Genomic DNA, 21,075 nt, shown 5'->3' on the forward strand with positions numbered 1-21,075 from the left:
ACAAACTTGACAAACCAAGGTTATAATAGTTAACTAAAACTAAAACCATACAAAAAAACATTTTGTTTCTTAAAATAAAAGTGAAATAAAATATATAAACACTTATATCTGCCCCTTTAAATCACTAGTAAATCTGCCTTCTTGCCATTTCCTATTTAGAAAATCAAATAAGTCATTACAAGGAGGGGGGGGGGGGTCTAATTTTAGAAGGGTATATTTAGAAAAGAGTAATTAATAAAAAGATTGTGCATACCACATAATACAGAGGTCATCTTCTTCTTCTTAATAAACCTCCTGAATAACTAAATGGGGGGAAAGTTACTGCACCTTGCAGGAATAGCTACTTGGGTTTGACTGGCTATTTTATGATGTGCAAGCCACATAAAGCAACATTATGATGTGATCTCTATTATTTTATAATAGTGCCTCTGTGTTCTACTGTCAGCAGGCCATATGAGTAGCTATTTGTAATACTGTCCTGTTTAATATAGACCTACAGCAGTAAAGAGTGATCCTTCTATTCAAGGAAAGAACTTCGAAGACCCCCATCTACCGCTTAGAGGAGCCACTTAAAATAGAGATAACCACACTGAGGTCAGTCTTCAGAGTAGTCTATGAGAACATATACTCACAAGACTGACATGAGATCACTCTCTCCTCTCATTCCTACACAGTTATGTCATTTTTTTAACAATCTTGGTGCCATGTCTTTAAAGGTCAACATTTATGTAAAAGTCATGTTCTGGGAATAAAGAAACTTTCCTGAAACCATGTGTGTCCAACCTTATGAGCATTCTCATGCAAGGGATCACCATCCTAAAAATTTTAAAGGCAGCTATATTTTTTATGTATAAGGCCCCAATTTATACAGTGAAAAAATATTATACATTAAGTAAATTTTTTTCTCAGTGTATTATTTTAACTTAAATACATGTGAATATATTTATTTATTATCTGATTTGTTAATTAATATCAAAATTTTTATTTTAATATAATATATATGTTTATTAATTTTTTATCAAAGTTGTATTTTAATCTTTTTTTTTGTATTTATTTGAATCTGTTTATTTTAAACAAATTATTTAATTTTTACAATTAAATCCCACTGATTTTCTCTAAACATTTTCCTGGACCCACTAACACATTCTTCTGTGCAACACAAGAATAATTAAAGTCATACATGTTTGAACAACATGAGGGTGAATAAATTATGATAAATTTTTGAGTTTTTTTTTGTCTTGTTTGTGTGTGTGTGTGTGTGTGTGTGTGTGTGTGTGTGTGTGTGTGTGTGTGTGTGTGTGTGTGTGTGTGTGTGTGTGTGTGTGTGTGTGATGTAAATAAACAAGTTTTGAAATGCTTCAAAAGAATTTATTCAAAAATACATATTTGTAAAATAGATTTCAGGCACTTGAACATAAGAGAATCATCAGTTTAGTGTATAACACAGCAGTGCAGGTAATGGACTACAAGGGAAAAAATACACACACACACACACACACACACACACACACATTAACAATGACAAGAACTGCTGGAAATGTTTGTATAAGTGCGACATATTCCATTCAGGTGGATGAACAGTTCTGCACAACAGATTACAAAACAATATACAGAAACAATATATACAAGACTTAAAATGCAATCAAGGCTAAGAAACATTCACTCAGACCCAGTCCTTATTTTACATAATCGCACCACAAATCATCTTGTGCACTGCACTTCAACACATTTATGGAAAAATGAAGACACAAGGATAGAAATGTAATAAATTAAGGCAATATTTAATCACGCGAGGAATCAAAGTGCAATCCATTTGGAAACAACAGAATGAGTTACAGTATCCCCAGGTACATTCTCCGATTGAGTCCGTCCGTTTCAGTGCAGACCGTTCTGCTCAATGTACATTTTGGAAAGGGACGCCGCCATGGACTTGGCCAACTCCTCGTCCCTTTTGCGCTGCACCTGGGTGTGACGGCACCAGTCGTCATACTCCGGATTGGGCTGACAGCTGCCCAGCAGCACATCATAATGACCGTTACTAAGCCAGCTCAACCATATGGCCGGTTTAGACAAGTCCTCTTCGCCCAGGTAGTGCACCATGGTTGACACCGTCGGGCTTTCCACACTACCCCCAGTGGTCAAGTAGATATTCACATTCAGCATTTGACTCATGGCTAACAGCTCTGGATAGCCGGCCCATGCACCGTCCTGCGCCGCATTGATCAGAAACTCCCCGACGTCGCCTTCGATGATGGGGTTGAACTCTTCCAGGTGGTCGGCGATGTGGTGCATGGTTTGCTCTCTCAGCTCCTTGTGCATTGACTGGTCCCCATAAGCCGCCTTGGAAATGGCCCGGTACAGGCAGTTCCCATCTGGGATGATGTGAAAGCGGTATTTCTGCCTGTCGTGGAGATATTTGTTTTGTTTCTCCACTTCGGCCAAGTAACGGGTAACCTTGTTGTCGTCGACACTTTTGTTGGGTGTCACTTCGGGCTCCTGAAGGATGTGCAGCTCAAAGACCGGATTGTCATCGTCGATGCTTTCCTGCCTTTCGGTGTCTTTAAGAGCTTCGGATGAATCAGACGAGGGTCTTTGTACGGTTTCGTAAATTCTGGAGGGTGTGGCATCACTTTGTAAACATGGCTCGAGTCTTCTCTCACAAACTCTGTAGCTGTCATTATCAAAAAACTTATCGTAGATGATTGAAGTGTTTTTCTCACTTATCTCATCGTTGTCATCCTCAAAAATGCCTCTTCTGGGATCTAAATCCAAGACGGAATCAGAGTGATGATCATCTCCGTTAACTGCGTAAGAAACCCGTTTGAAGTGCGTCTCCAGAGGTCTACGGTTTGTGCGCGGCTCCTTCACGATGTGAATGGGCACAGATCTCTCCACACCATCCGGTCGCGTGACGATAATCTCCGCGGTAGAAGTGTAGAAAACCGGCCTCATCGAGGTGGCCTCATAGCATGAAAAAGCAGGCATGTTCGCGTCAGTCGGTTCCCCTCCAGACAAATATTCCCTGTGCGCTTCTGTGGCGCTTCCGTTAACGGCGTTTCCGACCACCTCCAAAGAACTGGAACTTGTCGTTGTTGCGTTATTGGCGACACTGGTGAGAGTCACGGAAACTTTTCGAGAGGAGCCGGGGTAGTGTGTTAACGCGCTGCTGTACAAGTGCATTTTCAACGTCCTCCCTTTATACAATACGCCTTGGCCTCGTTGTTACCGAATGATGACAACACAGTCCAAAAATATTCTCTGTCATCAATAGCAGTGAATGTGTGGGGCTCGTTTCCATGGATCCTCGTTCCCCGCTGCCACAAAGTTGACTTGCGTCAGCCCCAAAGCAATCCTAATTTTAGCGCGAGCACTGGTAACCGGACCCCGGGTCTCTGACACACCGTCCGGGCCGAGGAGACGACCCGCACCCCGCGGGAATGCGAAAGATGTGATGTGTCACTGGAACTCTCGGCGTTTCTCTCGCTTCAGTCAGTGTTTACGCTAGCGCGCGCGCACGTCAGGGCGGCGTCGCCAGATTGGAATGCGTGCAGCTTGCCAAGAGGCCGCGGGTTCCCACACAGCTCTGAGGACCACACTGCCTCTCAACAGCGAGGAAGTCCCGCCTCACACAAAACTTCATTGGTCCTACTTTATCAAGAAGAGTTGGCTATAAATCGCCTTAAGCATATTAAAGACTTTTCTAGGAAATTTACGTCAGGTCGATGCGGCATCAACCCAAATGCTTCAATCCATATAACATTTTTCGAAAAAGTAACGAGAATAATTTGCTCGTTGCAGTTTAATCTTTCGTTTTCCCTTATATGGCTTTAAACTCCCATTTGACACTACCCCTGCCTGGTTTCACAGACAAGGCTTAAACCTAGTCCCAGACTAAAATGCATATTAGAGCAGTTTTATCCAAAAGAATATCGTAAAATATGTCAGTGCCTTTGTTTTGTCTCAAGATGTACACCAGTAAAAATCTAAGGCACGTTTATAAAAGCTACTAAAATGTCCTAATTAAACTAAGGCCTAACCCTGGCTTAATCTAAACCTTGTCTGTGAAACCAGGCCTAAGAGTTTCAGAATTGTGAACATCTTTCTACACACAACTAATCTTAGAGTTCCAGAATATTCTGACCTCATCCCTCATGACATCATATTAGGAGAGTCTCAACACCCTTTTACTGCACCTGTTCTGTCTGTCCATTTATCTATCCATCCATCTCCGTCTATATCTATCTATCTATCTATCTATCTATCTATCTATCTATCTATCTATCTATCTATCTATCTATCTATCTATCTATCTATCTATCTATCTATCTATCTATCTATCTATCCATCTCCATCCATCTCCGTACATCCATCTATCTATCTATCTATCTATCTATCTATCTATCTATCTATCTATCTATCTATCTATCTATCTATCTATCTATCTATCTATCTATCTATCTATCTATCTATCTATCTATCTATCTATCTATCTATCTATCTATCTATCTATCTATCTATCTATCTGTGAATACAGAGGAAGTGAAGTCACTGAACAGATCATGGTTAAATTTAAGGTAACTTGAAACAAAAGTTTTAAATAGCTTCCACATAAGAGTCATACTTCCGCCGTGTTCTCGTTCCTCTTTATGCTTGTGCTACTGAAAGGGAAACTTTCTCATGCCCACTCACACCTAAAAGAGAACACTACACTACCCATCAAATAGTATAGCGTATAGGTCAGCATAATGGCAGAAGTTAAAAGCGGTGTAATTATGAAGGCATTTAGGACATTTAATATTGGTATTACATAGCTAGGTACATGTATTTATTTCACTTGGAATCTAAATATATCGGTTTGGTATTTTATATAAGATATGTCATTATTAGCCCTGTAGTCCATGTTTTTACCAATAGGTGGCAATCAAATGCTTCTATGAAGCGTCGCAGTAACACGTCTGCAGTTGCGCAAAGTAACACCAGGGGGAACTATTGGTCTCTGTTATTAGGATAACAGTAACACGCCTTTTTGACTGCCATGAGTGTTACACAATGCAAAGTGAGCTGTGTCAGGCTTATGAGAAATCGTGAATCATCACGTCTTCTCACATCCAATCAGCATTAAGATTACCTCACCGAGTTTTAATTGTTTTCTTTAACAAATACGACACAATGCTAAGATTGTTGTTGTAGGCTAATATCCGATTGCTGTAAACGTGGGCTATTGTTTACGCATGTATAGTCCAGAATAACCTGTGCTTTTATCACCAGCAGTAAATTGAGTATTAAGGCCAGACGCATGACGCAGGCACGCCTCGCTTGGAAAACTCAACGACCTGACCTATATCTACAGACCCAAATACAGCATTCTAAGCCTTTACCGCCATGTGCCTCAGTGTTTTGACAAGCAGATACGCCTGGTTTTAAAGGTCTGTTTCTGAATCATCTGTTCTTCTGACACATATAATAACATAACGTGTGTAACGGATACTACACAACCTGTGCGTAAGCGCAATTTGACGCTAAAATTCCGAACTGTTTTGTTGCTTGATACGCCTATATTTGGAACAACAGATGAGCATCGCGCTCCATACGCAAGAGAGATAATCAGCGTTAACAATTCTGAGACTGCTGTGATTTGAATTAGGGACGCGTCACCAGGACAGCTGAAGAAACAAGCGATTCTTGCTTTACAACCATCTAATCCCAACGGTCAACTGGGTATCACGCAGCGCTGCGCCAACAGGAAGCATCACGCACGGCTTACAAATGGAGCCGTAATGGGAACCGAGCAATCCTTACTTAGAATTAGAACCTTTTTAAAAAAAAATTTTTTTTAAATAAATGTCCATGAAGTTCCATTTCGTTAGAATTTTGCGAACGAGCATTCGGAAAAACTTCCAAAAAATGCACTAATTAAATGCACTACTAATTAGCAGCAGAACATAAAGCGCCCAGTGTATCCGATTCCTGAACAAATGACTCTTTTGAGTCGGTTCTTTTGAACGATTTGAAAACGCGTACAGCGTCAACAGAGTAATCCGATTCCCAAACAAATGACTCTTACGAGTCGGTTCTTTTCAGTGAACCACGCACATTCAACTAGTCCCAGGTCGAATGATTCTTATGGCTCTTTACAGTGAATCAAAACACTTTAATTACTCTGACTCACTTACTGAAGAGCAATTTGTTGCTTTCGTAACTTTTGATAACTATACTATGTTATGTTTTATTCGAAACTCGTGAGATTAAATAAAAAGCGAACATTAACAGTGGTATTTTTTTTTTAAAAATACAGTTTTGTTTAGTTCGTATTTTTAATATAGGCGGACAAGTGCATTTATGTTGCCTCTAAAAACTCCTGAGAAGTCAATTAATTCTAATGTGTTAAATCTGAAATCGCGTCATATTCAGATCGCTGACACGAACCGCATTTTTAAACGTTCTAAAAGAATCATTAATGGAATCGGATATTCCTTAAGATTCTCTCAAGCTTGCAACAGCATGGACATCTGTCACCTGAAATAAATGCCGCATTGCACCTGATAACACATCAACATGATCCTGCAGTAACATTTGACCATATAAACACGAGTAACACTCAAACATCTCAGTGAAAAATACAACGCACCGAAACCTAAAATATTGTTTTGGAGTAGGGCGCATAACAGAAGTATGCTGATGAAAGCAGCCCCAAATATATCCCTGCCATGTGGCTGCCTCTTGGTAATGTTAACCTACATTCATAATAAACCAGCTTCCTGTCTCTCTGCCGCAGTCATTAAAGGGAAACGTGCAGGAACTAAATCCAATCCACTGTCCAAAACACGTCTCCACAAACACATCCCTCGTGCTGGATCTTTCTCTACACACGTTTAAGATTGGAATCGGTTTGTCAAAAAGCTCTTTTTCTGTCTTTTTGTGCGTCTGATGTCAGATTTTTCCCTCTTGCCCTCGGAGGGGGAGGATCTAACCGCGTTGAGTCACGCAGCTGTCAAAGATAGCTGTCACCCAGTTTCCACATCAAACACACTGAATGAGACGCGCAGCCTGTCCCAGGTACCCGACAATGTGTTGCGTCTCCGACAAATGAAAAAACGCGCTCCGTGGCGATTCCTCGACGAAAAGAAATATTTCTCTCGATACTTCGTAACAATCTGGAATAATACAGTTGTGTGTGATTAAACCGAGGAAGAATCGACCTCCTTGTTGCCTACGTGAAAAGGGGAATTTTGACGGACATGAAGACCAAAAAGGGTATGTATCTTCTCGATATGGGTGATAGCGGCGATATATGTTGTATTTTTATCGGTGAATGTAACAAATGGATAGAACTTGTCGATGATGGTTGAACAGAAAATGTCTGGCATTGCCTGCTATTGTTTTCCGCTGCAGACAAAACAGCCTTTTCTCACCATGTGCTGGCGGGCTGTCACAACGAGTTATTAACACGCGTGGTTTTTATTCACAATATATTAGCTTTGATTGTACAAACATGCTTATTTAACAGTTGTGTTTATTTTAGATGTTGTTTTTTAGAACCAATCTACTATAACTTTAAACAGTATCGAATAACTCTTCTTATGGTTTTGTCGTGCATGTGTAATGCCTTCGTGTAATAGTTGAACTCCTTTGGCTTGGGAAAAATGTTCACGCGCTCAGAGTTTCTCATAACACTGACTCAAGTTTTGTTGGGAAAATGAGGGGAACTTTCCAAGTGTGTCTTTTTATATTTGACGACTACTTTGTTGCTTTCTCCGCGTCTGGACAGTGTGTCGCGGTGTAAAATGTGCAACAATAAATGCTGACCTCCTTTTGTGAAGTTTGTGTATTTCGCGCCGCTTCCTCGAGGCGACGCTTTCACATTCCCTCCGACCTCGTGTTTCTCACTGCACACAATAGAGCCTGAGCCATTTTCTGTTGTTAAGTTAGTATTTCTCACATATTATGATGTATAACCGTGTAGAGAGTCGTGTCAACCTTTTATCTGTCACCTGATGTGATTTCACAAGTTTTTATCTTGTGAAAAGTCGAAAAAACAGAGTTTGAAATGTCCCAGAAACGACATTCTTTTGTTCGGTCTTGAGATTTGCAACAGGTTCCCCTCCCCCTCATCCTCCTCCTCATGTAGGCCGACGACAAAGTTACTCCTTATTACCCCTCTACACAAGTTCAATCGTTTTCTCACACAACATCAAAGATAAACGTGTACGTGATTTCACTCGTTTCGTTTTTAGACCGTTAAGTCCCACGCTCGAGCTGAAGTTGGGGAAAGTTTTCTTTCACTTGCTGAGTGCTCATGAACTAAAAGTCCCCCTCAGCACTCTTGAGTGAAACATCTTATTGACAAACTAACCGGTTTAATCAAGTGTTAATAATATTCAAATCATCATCATAAGCAGGAAAAGTTGTCAGATCAGCATTTAAAGGGATATTCCGACCAAAATCATAACTCTGTCATCTTTTACTCACCCTAATGTTATTCCAAACCACAATACTTTCTTTTTTCCCAAAAGTAGTTGGTAGGAAGAATGAGACTCAGTCATGATTCACTTTGTTCTTTTTCATACAATTAAAGTGAGTAGTGATTGATACTGTCATTCTGCCTTTGTGTTCCATAGAAGAAAATCATACATGTTTGAGGGTGAGAAAATAATGACAGAATTATATTTTAAGGTGAACTGGCCCTTTAAGTGAGTTTTAATACAAAACAGTGTTTAACCATAGTTTTTGTGAGTGTATTTACAGTGCTCGGAAGTGCACGATGAAACATTGACACCGCTTCGAGTCTTTGTGACGCCTCCACTCCATCCATGAATCACATGGCTTTGCTTGACAGCAGGGATGTGACACATCAGCTGCCACACACACTCTCTCTCACAGACGCACGCTTATACATGCATACAGACGGCCAGGCGCTGTTGTGTAGCGTTCCGCAGTTGGCATTTTGGAGGGAGAGACTGTGTGTGTAAGATAGGGGGAGGAGGAGGGTCCTCACAAGGGGTTGGGGGGTTGATGTTTGACTGGGTGTCTTTTGTCCTCCTTCACACACATGGGTACACACTGATTCCCATTCCATGAATCACACTTATTGACTGTTAAAAACATATTGCTCATACATCAACCTGACGTCATTACTTTTCCTGGTTCTAAAGCAGTGTTGTATAGAAAGAATAATGTTGTAAACGTCATTGTTTTTAAGTGGCAGTATTTCTTGTCTCGTATGCCTACAGGTGTGTTGGCGATGTCCGGAAGCGAGACGGAGGACGAGGACAGTTTGGATGTGCCTCTTGACCTCTCTTCAAACGGAGGAGGGTCAGGAAAGAGGAAGAGGAGAGGAAACTTGCCCAAAGAGTCAGTACAAATACTCCGGGACTGGCTCTACCAACACCGCTACAATGCTTATCCATCAGAGCAGGAAAAAGCCCTGCTGTCCAAGCAGACCCATCTCTCCACACTACAGGTACTGAACATTTATAGAAGTGTGTATATGTGGCCTAGCACAGAACAAAAACAAAACAAACAAACAAAACTGCATGAAATGCTGCTCATCAGAATAATCAAAGTTCCCATGGTTATGGAAAACTGGAATATCAGGGAATGTTAAAACTGTATTATTTTAGTATTATTCATATATTAATGTAGTATTTAATAATATTTAGAATGAGCTTTTATATTTTAAGGTAACAATTTCAGTTTGTTTTTCATCTAATATTCATATTTTATTTTATTTTATTAAAGCTTTTTTTCAATTACCAAAATTCATTTTTAAAAGTTTTATTTAACAACAACACTGTTTCCAGGTCTGGAAAAGTCACAAAAAAGTCTCTTTTATTGTTTAGAAATTGCTCTTAGTGATTGCAACATCTAAAATACTTTATATAAAAGTAGATTAAACCATATAATATACAAAAAATGGACTGGAAATGTGATGGAAATTCATCAGAATAAAAAGAATGACTCGAAGCAGTCTGAAGTTTCTCACGACTGCTTGTTTCTGTCAAGAATGCAAGGGGGATTTTTTCAGTTTTCTGCTTTGTTGATCAGTAATCTATTTATATGCTTCACAGGAGAGCAGTTAACTGTCATCAGTGTCTAGTTCAACTGACATTGTGTGAAGGAAACCGAAAGGTTCAATGTCATAAATAGCAGAGGGCCAAAAGAAATACGTCAGAGAAAGAAAAAGTCAGCTCTTTTCGCTAGCGCTACTGCGTTTAAGATCACACGTTCTGCTCCCGCTGAGTTTTAGCGTCATATAAACAACACTTCCTGTGATTGCAGTCAATGGAGAGAATTCCTGTGGACAGATGAGTGAATAACTGTTTTGAGTCATCTGAGATGTGGCCACATAGAGAGAAAGAGAGGGAGAGAGAGACTTGCTCAGACACTGGGCCAGGAATTTCCCCTGCGCTCAGCCAGCTGTCTCACTAACAATAGGGAGACACAATACACACACATTAACATAGTGAAGACTACCAGGCTCAGGCGGACCGACCGTTGGATACACAATACAGCCCCATTACCCAGAGAGCCAAAGAGGCTTCTCTTCTGAAGAGAACTCACTGGAAGACAATACAGGAGCATTACCATACTGAGGACTGCATCTTGAAAACGACCCCTTTAGATACTGAGAATGAAAAGTTAGAACTCAACGTGGCATTATGTGTGTATTGGGAAAGTAGCAGAGTAGAACTGTAAAAGTCAAAACAGCTCTGCTTATTTTTGTAGCAAGTGTACTAAGTTTAAATATGCCATGCTGAAGAGATAAAAACATCTGAAACATAGACGTAATTGTTAACTTGTATGCTAGTACTTGTAGTGTCAAAATAGACAAACATTTTTTATTATTAATTATTTATAATTAATTAAATATTTATATATTTAATTATAACGTATATGCATTTATATATTTATTTTTAATTAACAAATATGTTCCTAGCTGAATAGAATCAATTTTAGATTTGAGATTTGTGTGCATTTACACTTAAACAGCAATGTAAATGATCAGTTACCTGTGGTGCATTATCTACACTGACTAAAAAGGCCAGTTCAAAAGAAGTTCAATTGTTGATATAAACTGAAGGTGTTAACAGTCAGCCATTACTAACTAAAGTAGTTGGTCTTTTTGTAGAGATGCACACTGTTTTCTCTACCCTGAAATGTTGGATTTGCATTAGAGTAGATCTCACAACCCCTCAGGTGAGACTCACCCGAGCCGTTAAAGAGACAGTGCTATTAGCATGATTAAGGCCTAAAGCCCTCAGGCCCAACAAAGAGCACAATCTGAGGGATACAGGTGAACTGTTACTTAGGTGATTGAGAGAAATCCTCGCAGCCAAGAGCTTCCTGCTTTCAACTGCCAACTCAGCTTTTTAAAAGAGGAAAAAACGAAAATAGAGTCAGAGATCGGTCACATGCTAACTCAATACAGCCTCATGAATTTCCATTTAAACTTGTGCAAGACAGTGTGCAAACAAAATAGACAAAATAAAAGTTTTTATAGGACTATAGGCTTTGAACTTTGAAAGAAAATAACAGGTGGTAGAAGTTAGAGATAGAATGTGAGGTTATTCATCCCATAAAAGAAATGAACTATATTTAATTGCTTAATTACATATTTTTTGATTCATTTTGTTTCTTATTTAATAAAAACTTAATAAATGTAACTTTAAAAAATGTGTATATTAAAAATAAATAAATATAATATCTTTTTTTTTTCAGTTTTAAAAGAACAAAAAAAAAACGAAATAAAAATATTGACAAAAGGATCTAAATGATTAATACAGGATGGTTTCTGATATCAAAATATGATTGTATCTGCTCTGCATTTAAGTATGTTAGCATTTTGACGTATCCTAATCTCTTCTCTGCACAGGTGTGCAACTGGTTTATAAACGCCCGGCGACGACTCCTTCCTGAGATGCTCCGGAAAGACGGCAAGGACCCCAACCAGTTCACCATCTCGCGACGGGGCAGCAAGGGTGGCGAGATGCTCAGCGACAACTCCCAGTCCCCGAAACACGGTCTGCTCGCTAACGGAGAGGACCGCAACAGCTACGAGCCCGGCTCGCCTCACTCGACCAGCAACACGCCCACTTCTAACGGTTACCCCAAAAAGGTCCTGTCCCCCAAAACCCCCCCCTCACCCGGACCTGTCTTACCCAGACCTTCCGTCATCTGCCACACCACCATCAGCACGGGCACGCAAGGCATCGGCACGACAACGCGCCTCGGCGTGGAGGGAGCCACAGAGCTGCCGCTCACAGACGTGGCCGGCCTGTACGGGTGTCGAGGGGAGGGTAATGTCAGCCCCCAGAGCGGCCTGTTCAACACCCCGCCACCCACCCCGCCCGATCTCACCCAGGACTTCAGTGGCTTCCAGCTGCTGGTTGACGTGGCGCTGAAGAGGGCCGCAGAAATGGAGCTGCAGGCCAAACAGCTCCTTGCCTGAAGACAGAAAAGACGGAAGGATGAATGAAAAAGCTTCATCAATGTTTGTTTCTTGCCCCCCAAAACTGAACTCCACAGGGAGTTCCAAAAAACTTGACTGAGCAACAGAAAGCAAACAAGCATGGCCTGATCATTTCTATTTTTGGTAAATGTAAATCAAATTGATGAGGATTCCTTTATGTAAAGCATTTCAAGGTGCCTTGGCAGTCAGTTCTTTTTTGTATTCCATTTATATGTAAATAAATATGTATCTTTTCATTTTGTACACAGGGGACCAAAACCAAACACAGTAATACGACTTCCTGTCTTTCCTTCTTTATGAGAAGACGAGCTCTTCTCCCATTCCTCATGAGTCTTTCTCGTTTTCTGAGATTCGGCTCTATGATTGTTGATTTTGCCTCATTTTTAGAGAACGCGTCTGATATTCTGCCTCGTTTTTTTGCACAAAATGGCAGGTCATCTCAGTATCTTATCAACTCTAGCTTTCTCTCCAACAGACTCTAATCACTACTGCACCGGGTCATTCTGTGTCTCATTGATGTTCAGTTTTTTGTATTGGTTTTTTGTTGTTGTAAAGTTTCAGATGCTGTCGTTAGTATGTTTCTTTTTTTTTCTTTCATTACTCTTGAGGGATATTCAGATGTAGCAGAACTATAGTCTGAGATTTCCTCTGAATACTCAGTGTAGAAACGGCCAGTGAATGTGCCCACATGCTCCCCACCCCACCCCTAAACACACACACACACACAAATACACACCTTGGACAAGTGAGCTGGAAGAATGAACACTACATGAATTGTATTAATTTTTTTTTATTTCGTTTTTTTGTTTATTAAGTTGAGACCACTTTCAGAGGATAAAAGGAAAGAATGGTTTTATGTCACCAAATATGTTGATTTCAAGGTTTTGGGACCTTAGACCAGTGCATTTACAGTAGCCAATGTGACATGATGCCCAATGATGTGACTTCTCCTCCTTACTGTGCAATGTATGTGGCAAATAGGGGTCACACGGTGTTCAAATAAAGTTTTGTTTTCTACAAAATTAATCTCCTTTCTGCTGCTTATTTTTAACTACTGTCCGATAAGTGTTTCTAGTGGGAATATGGAAAGGTACTTCTATTCAAGGCTGTTTTTACCTCTAAACAAAGGGTATCCTGGGAAGGATTAGCCTTCAGATGACACTGCTTTCAAGTAGTGTTTGAAAAATGAAGTAACATGTGAGGTCAGACAGAAAATGTGGATTGCTTTCATAAAGCGGACGCCAGCATGAGCAGGTACATCCAAACAAGATGATTTATACCAATCCAACGCTGCCCTACCTTGACATCTAACACAAATTAAAGGCATGTTCTTACAGGCTATTGCTAAATCATACTGACATTCTTCTGTGTGTGTAAGCTTCACAAGAACGCCAATTAGCATAATCCTGCATTTAATTAGCGGTAGCTAAAACCAGACGTCAACGACGGCTTGCCAATGGCGTCTGTGAGAGTGCATGTCTGTATCTGAGCACAGACAATAAAGACGGATTAGCAGGGACACGTCTGTCCTGGATATTCAATCACACTCGGTTAGACAGCTGTTCTTTACTTTAGACTTCTTGCTGGGCTGAGATCCAAACAAACAACTCAAAGGCTCATGGTTTAGTTGGCAACAAGTGATCAAAGTGATTAGGAGCTCAAAGCGGTTAATTAACCGAACACCTATATTTAAAAAGACATTATTCTATAATACTGAAGACTCGTCTTGGATGGAATTGTCTCGCACATATTAGATGAGAGTTTATGGTTAATCTGTGGAGGCCTGAAGCTGTACAGAGTCAAAGAAGATCTGTTCTTCTCAGGCTTCAAGCAATGATTTAAAACTATGGAAGCCTGTTTTCAACTCAATATAAAAAAAGCTAATAGTAAGAAAGTTTAAAATAAGCAAAATTGTGAGATAATAATTCACCCAAAAAATAAAAATTCTGTCATTAATTACTCACCCTCATGTCGTTCCAAACCCGTAAGACCTTTGTTCGTTTTTGGAACACAACGTAAGATATTTTTTTATTAAATCCAAGAGCTTTCTGACCCCTCCATAGACAGCAATTTAATGAACACTTTCAAGGACCAGAAAGGTAGGAAAGACATCGTTAAAATAGTCCACGTAACACAGACGTGAAGAAATTGTTGAATAAAGTTGTTTTTGTTGCGCACAAAAAGTATTCTCGTCGCTTCATAAAATTAAGTTTGAACCTTACAATGTCACAATAAAAATTAATCCTAATTATGAAAAATTGCAGCTGTGATATGAAAAGTCCATTGTGAGCCGTCACAAAAGTGAAAAAGTTGCAATTATGAGGAACTGACATAATTGTGAGATGAAGTCATAACTGTGAATTGTCGCAACACTGAAAAAAGTAAGAAAGAGAAATTAAGTCGCAATTATGAGACTATAAACAGTGTTGATTACATGTAATCTGGATTACGTCATTAGATTAAAAAAATGAAGTATTGTAATTAGATTATATTAGCCTACATTTTAAAATACTTGAACTATATGTTCAGAAGCTCTTCAGGTTTGTGGAATGGAACACAGATCAGCCACTGGTCATGTGACTGTCACTGAAAACTGAGGCACACACATCATTTGATCACTGGATTTACAGAAATCATTTCACTTTTAAGTGTTTTCTCGGCATTGCAATATCTAATCAGCTCCTGATGAACACATTTAACCACGTTTTACTGTCTCTAGAAGGCGTTTGTCTTTCAAAGATTTTTAAAATGAGCAAATGTGCATCATATGTGACCCTGGACCACAAAATAAGTTGCACAGGTATATTTGTGGCAATAGCCAACAATACATGGGTCAAAATGATCTATTTTTCATTTATGCAAAAAGTCATTATGATATTAAGGTCGTAAACGATCATGGTCCATGGAGATATTTTGTAAATTTCCTACCGTAAATATATAAAAAATGTAATATTAGTAGTAATATGCATTTCTAATGACTTCAATTGAACAACTTTAAAGGCGATTTTTCTCAATATTACTTTTTTTTTGCACCCTTAGATTACAGACTTTTTAAATAGTTGTCTCGCACAAATATGGTCCTTTCCTAAAAAACATCACACATCAATGGAAAGCTTATTTGTCCAGCTTTCAGATGATGTATAATTCTCAATACAAAAAAATTGACCATTATGACTGGTTTTGTAGTCCAGGGTCACACATATTTACATGCAATGCAGGGATTTTCCATTTTTGTCAGCTGAACCTCTTTGCCCTAATAATAGATAATAATAAAAAGTTATCTGATGTCAGTTAATGGTCACGACAGGTAAAAAATGTTTTTTAAATATTTTTTTGGTAAATGTTTTATTTTAGTTGTTTTTATTTTAACATTATTCATTGATTATATGTTTTATTTATTCATTATGCACTGTAAAACTAGTTACATCAAATTCCACAACATTAAAAAAACAGGTACATCAGATTTGTTAAGTTAAGAAATGTAAAGTTTAAGTAAGCATTAAGTATTTTGTACTCGCACATTTTAATTGCTCTTAACTCGAAATATTTGAGTAAGCTAATTCATACATTTATCTTAAAATTTTCATGTATTCTCAATTTAAATATTTTAGTAGTGGGAACCTGGCTAGCTTTAACTAGCTAATTCAATAAATGCTACCTTACTAATTCATACATTTATCTTAAAATTTTATGTACTCTCAACTTAAATATTTTAGTAGTGGGAACCTGCCTAGCTTTAACTAGCTAAGTCAATAAATGCTACCTTGCTAATTGGTGACAATGCTTTGATGGCATTAGCATAGCATTGGTGAATGAGTACCGCAATATGAAACATTTAACATCTGTTCTCAGACTAAGCTCATGCTCCACTCGTCACCACAAAAAATCAACATAACAGAAACTCTTCTAAACTAGCATAACAAAACATTAAACACTACTAAATCTCCCACCTTACCATTAATCTCGCACCAAAAACATATAATACTTAATTTTCTGCATTTACTCTCCCTTAAATGTGTCATGGCAAAGCATGCTGGAAAATAGAAATCCCAGCCCAGTTTCAGATAAATTTAAGTTTGTCGGAATGAAAAAAGTTAATTAAACTCAAAACAATGAAACAACTCAGATTACTTAAAATGTGCCAGTTTAGTGAACTCAAAAGAAAAGAAAGTTCTAAATACTCATAAAAGTCCATTTGATTGAACTAATTTGTTTAATTTGAGTTGGCTCTACTCAAACCAATTAACAATTTTGAACGTTAGGGTTTACAGTGTGATTTAATTGCTTTAATAGCTTTTAATTAAACTTACGAACCCCTGCAGTTCCTTCACTAACCCCAGTTTGGGAAAATATTTAATGAAATTCATGTTGTTGATAACAAATAATGGAATATATTTTCTTTCTCTTTGTATTTTTATATCCTTATAGTACAAAATTATCCTTATTCAAATCAATGTGATGAAAGAGACAAAAGTAATAAAAAAAGTAATAAAAAAAGTAGTCAGAATACATTTACCTAAAACGAGTCATCAAGATTACATTCTATCTACAATTTGTCATGTAATTTGGAATCACTGACTACAATTTGTAAGTAATCTACCCAGCTCTGACTATGAAATAAAGTTGCAATTGTGAGATATAAAGTCACAGTTATGAGAAAATAAATGATATAAATGAGGAAATATCTAAACAGGCCTCCATGTTAAACAGTCATTTATCTCTATTTACTGGATAGAAAAAAACAGACATTTATTAGAAAATGAATCACTTGACGGCTGTGAGCATCTGTAACATTTTAATGATCAAAATTTCATACACGTGCCATAACATCAACAGTGTTGATACAATAAATACAAAATGTAAGTAGTAAGATATCCTTAGATGTAGGTTACATTTACAATGAAGAACATTCATGTATTTACACACAGTCATTTTGATAGAGTTTATGCTTTTACAAGAACAGTAAATATATCTTGCCTTCATTTCCCAAAACATTGTGGTGAGTGCACCGTCCACAGTTTGGCAATAAAACAAAGTCTGATTTTCTTCTATTTTGGAAGATAAACCCCTAAAAAGTCAGGACTTATTATGTTGCCAGATATCAACCAATATTTTCACATCAGTGAATGACAACAGTTAAGAAAATGAGATTGTGATCACTTTCAGTAAGTGCTATAGTCTCACACAATATGTCTCATAAATATCTCTTTAAATACTAAAAAGAAGGGAGATTTAATCAAATGAAATGTTACCAATTAATATTTCTATACACTTATATTTCAGTATCATTTTACTTTCATTTTGTTAATCACTGATTGTCCAAATCAACTCAGTTTGATATTATTTGGCTGACAAAATACAGAACTGTAAAAAACAAAAAAATATTAATATCAATATGAATGGGGATTTTGTCATCAATATCGAATGCTTTAATTGACAAGGTAACATCTCCAGTATCAGACCTCTTCACACGCACACACACACACACACACACATTCATACACTTTATATAGTCTCCCCTGAGGCTACGTTGTGCATGACTATCATATATTCATAAATTAAGGCCGAGCGTTTAAACATCAATAATATTTCGAACAAACATTAACCACAGTAGAAGGGCTCTAGTGCATAATAACTGGAACAAAGAGTTTAGTTAATAAGATAAATACTACAAGGATCAAACTAAAGCCAATGCAACTGAACTGTCTATGAAAATAGAGAATGGCTGCACATTGGCTGCTGGGAAATTAAATATCAATATATATATTTATAGTGACGTGTCTATCCACAGTGAAATATTTTGAGCAAAGAAAAAAGAAATAGCTCTGTTTATTTAACATATTTAACAAGTGCAAATTAGTATTTGTTATTGAAAAGTATCAGACAGTGCAGTTAGGGTTTGACTAGTATTGAGTAACTTGTCAGTGCAACTATGATGCAGCGCTGTTTACAAATTAATTACAAGAGCAGCACAAGAGTGTGTGAATCAACAGTTAAAATAGAAAAAAATAAACTGATGACATGTGCTCTGCTTTGATACATGTGTCTACTTGCACTGTCTCCTTAGGGTTGCAGAAATTATATACATCTAAGTATAAATAAAAACAAAAGAAAGTAGCTGATCTATATTACAAAGTATTAACTGTGCTACATATCGGTTGGAAAAAAAAGAGATGCCTTTAGGAAAATTAGGAAGCACTTGGGTACATGCACTTGATGTGGGAATAACACACACACACACACACACCATACACACTTGACTGACTTGGTTGAGGATAAAGACTATCATGCTAACTTGTGATTATAAATATAATTAATAAATTGCTCAGTCACAGTTGGTTTTTACTAAAAAAAAAGGTATGTATTACATTTATAGAGCTGTGCAATTGCAGTTTTAATATTTTAAATGATACTTTGAGCATTATTGAAATTCAAAAGGCTATGGTAAAGAGAGAAATTATTGATGTCTGCCAGTTTAAATGTTTCGTCTGGTCTTAAATATCTCTACAACTCCCTCATTACAAAATACTGATATTTTACTTTATATCCATTTATACAAACATTTAGACAAATATAGTGAGGAGCTATATTAGTGAGCAGTCAGGAAGGCGTCTTATAATTCATCATTTATATATTTACAAAATACGCTAAACAAGGTGCATTTTGAGATCTAATGTCAAGTTCAACGTAACAGGATGTCCTAATGGGGCGTGATGTGATTATTTGTCTGTCCATGCTGAACGGAAACCGCTGAGCAATGTGTCACACTCACAGCCAATCAGATGTTTAATGTACAGTAATAAAGAGCAGAATGGACCAATGAAATTTCACAGTGGGCGGAGCTATTCAATGCCACAGGATTAGAAAATGTCCTGTCAGTTGTTGTGGGTGTGGCTCGTTCACACTGACAGCGATTTTATTGCTGGAGGAATTCCAAGTAAAAAAGGTAGTTGTGAGATGCAACAATCTAGATAATAAGATATGTCACGTGAGAAATTAGAAATGTGAGAAATTACATCATAATTGTGAGAAATAAAGTCGCAATTTACAATATAAGCTTGCAATTGCGTTAAGTCAGAATTACGCAAAATAAAATCTGTGATATATAAAAACCCAATTACGAGTAATGAAGTCACAATTACGATATGAAGTCGCAATTATCACTTATATCAAGTAGTCACAATTACGTAAAAATAAAATCACATGTGATATATAAGGTCACAATTGTGATTAAAAAAATGCAGTAACGAGAAATAAAGTCACAATTGCGATATAAAGTTGCAATTATCACTTAAATTCACAATTATGAGAAATGCATTTCTTGTGATGTATAGGGTCACAATTGTGGTAAATTAATATTGTGACTGTGAGATATAATGCAATTGTGAGAAATAGTCACAATTATGATATATAGGTATATATAGGTTCACAATTGTGATAAAATTGATATATAGAGATCTATAGGGTTGCATTCGTGATAAAAAAAGCAGTTACAAGAAATAAAGTCACAATTGCAATATAAAGATGAATTTATCACTTAAAATCACAATTACAAGAAATAAATCTCATGATGTATAGGGTCACAATTGTGAATTGATATGTAGGAATCTATAGGGTCACATTTGTGATATATTGATATATAGGGATCTATAGGATCACAATTGTGATAAAAAGCAGTTAGGAGAAATAAAGTCACAATTGCGATAGAAAGTTGAAACGATCGCTTAAAATCACAATTACAAGAAATACATCTCATGATGTATAGGGTCACAATTGTGATATATTAATTGTGTGACTGAGATATAAAAATGCAATTGCGAGAAATTATTATACATAGGGATATATAGGGTCACAATTTTGATAAAAAAAGCAGTTACAATTGCGTTATAAAGTTGAAATGATCACTTAAAATCACAATTACAAGAAATAAATCTTGTGATGTATAGGGTCACAATTGTGATATATTGATATATAGGGATCTATAGATTCACATTTGTGATAAAAAAATTCAGTTACGAGAAATAGTCACAATTGCAATATAAAGATGAATTTATAACTTAAAATCACAATTACAAGAAATAAATCTCATGATGTATAGGGTCACAATTGTGATATATTGATACAGAATATAGGGATCTATAGGGTCACATTTGTGATAAAAAAATTCAGTGACGAGAAATAGTCACAATTGCGATATAAAGTTGAAATGATCACTTGAAATCACAATTACAAGAAATAAATCGCATGATGTATAGGGTCACAATTGTGATATATTGATATATAGGGATCTATAGGGTCACATTTGTGATAAAAAATTCAGTTACGAGAAATAAAGTCACAATTGCGATATAAAGTTGAAATGATCACTTAAAATTACAATTACAAGAAATAAATCTTGTGATGTATAGGGTCAAAATTGTGATATATTAATTGTGTTACTGAGATATAAAAATGCAATTGCGAGAAATAGTCCCAATTATGATATATAGGGATATATAGGGTCACAATTGTGATAAAAAAGCAGTTACGAAAAATAGTCACAATTGCGATATAAAGTTGAAATGATCACTTAAAATCACAATAACAAGATATAAATCTCGTTATGT

At 37.2% G+C, this 21,075-nt stretch overlaps 2 protein-coding genes across 2 annotated transcripts; one reads left to right on the forward strand and one right to left on the reverse strand.

The window, feature by feature from the left end:
• Positions 1–1,387: 1,387 nt before the first annotated feature.
• Positions 1,388–3,547, reverse strand: otud1 (OTU deubiquitinase 1). Its single transcript, XM_079806922.1, has one exon. The coding sequence runs from the start codon at positions 3,178–3,180 to the stop codon at positions 1,876–1,878; it is 1,305 nt and encodes a 434-aa protein (XP_079663048.1). The 5' UTR covers positions 3,181–3,547; the 3' UTR covers positions 1,388–1,875.
• A 3,219-nt stretch (positions 3,548–6,766) lies between these two features.
• tgif1 (TGFB-induced factor homeobox 1) lies at positions 6,767–13,495 on the forward strand. The gene is made up of 3 exons (XM_079806923.1): positions 6,767–7,254; positions 9,231–9,460; positions 11,873–13,495. The coding sequence occupies exons 1-3, from the start codon at positions 7,239–7,241 to the stop codon at positions 12,446–12,448; spliced, it is 822 nt and encodes a 273-aa protein (XP_079663049.1). The 5' UTR covers positions 6,767–7,238; the 3' UTR covers positions 12,449–13,495.
• Positions 13,496–21,075: the final 7,580 nt, after the last annotated feature.

This window comes from Gobio gobio, assembly GCF_949357685.1.
Source record: "Gobio gobio genome assembly, chromosome: 23".
Taxonomy (NCBI): Eukaryota; Metazoa; Chordata; class Actinopteri; order Cypriniformes; family Gobionidae; genus Gobio; species Gobio gobio.

Excerpts from the sequence above, each read along its gene's own strand:
- otud1 (XM_079806922.1), bottom strand. The coding sequence starts at position 3,180 with ATGCACTTGTACAGCAGCGCGTTAACACACTACCCCGGCTCCTCTCGA.
- tgif1 (XM_079806923.1), top strand. Across the intron at positions 9,461-11,872 it reads CCCATCTCTCCACACTACAG|GTGTGCAACTGGTTTATAAA; the intron begins GTACTGAACATT and ends TTCTCTGCACAG.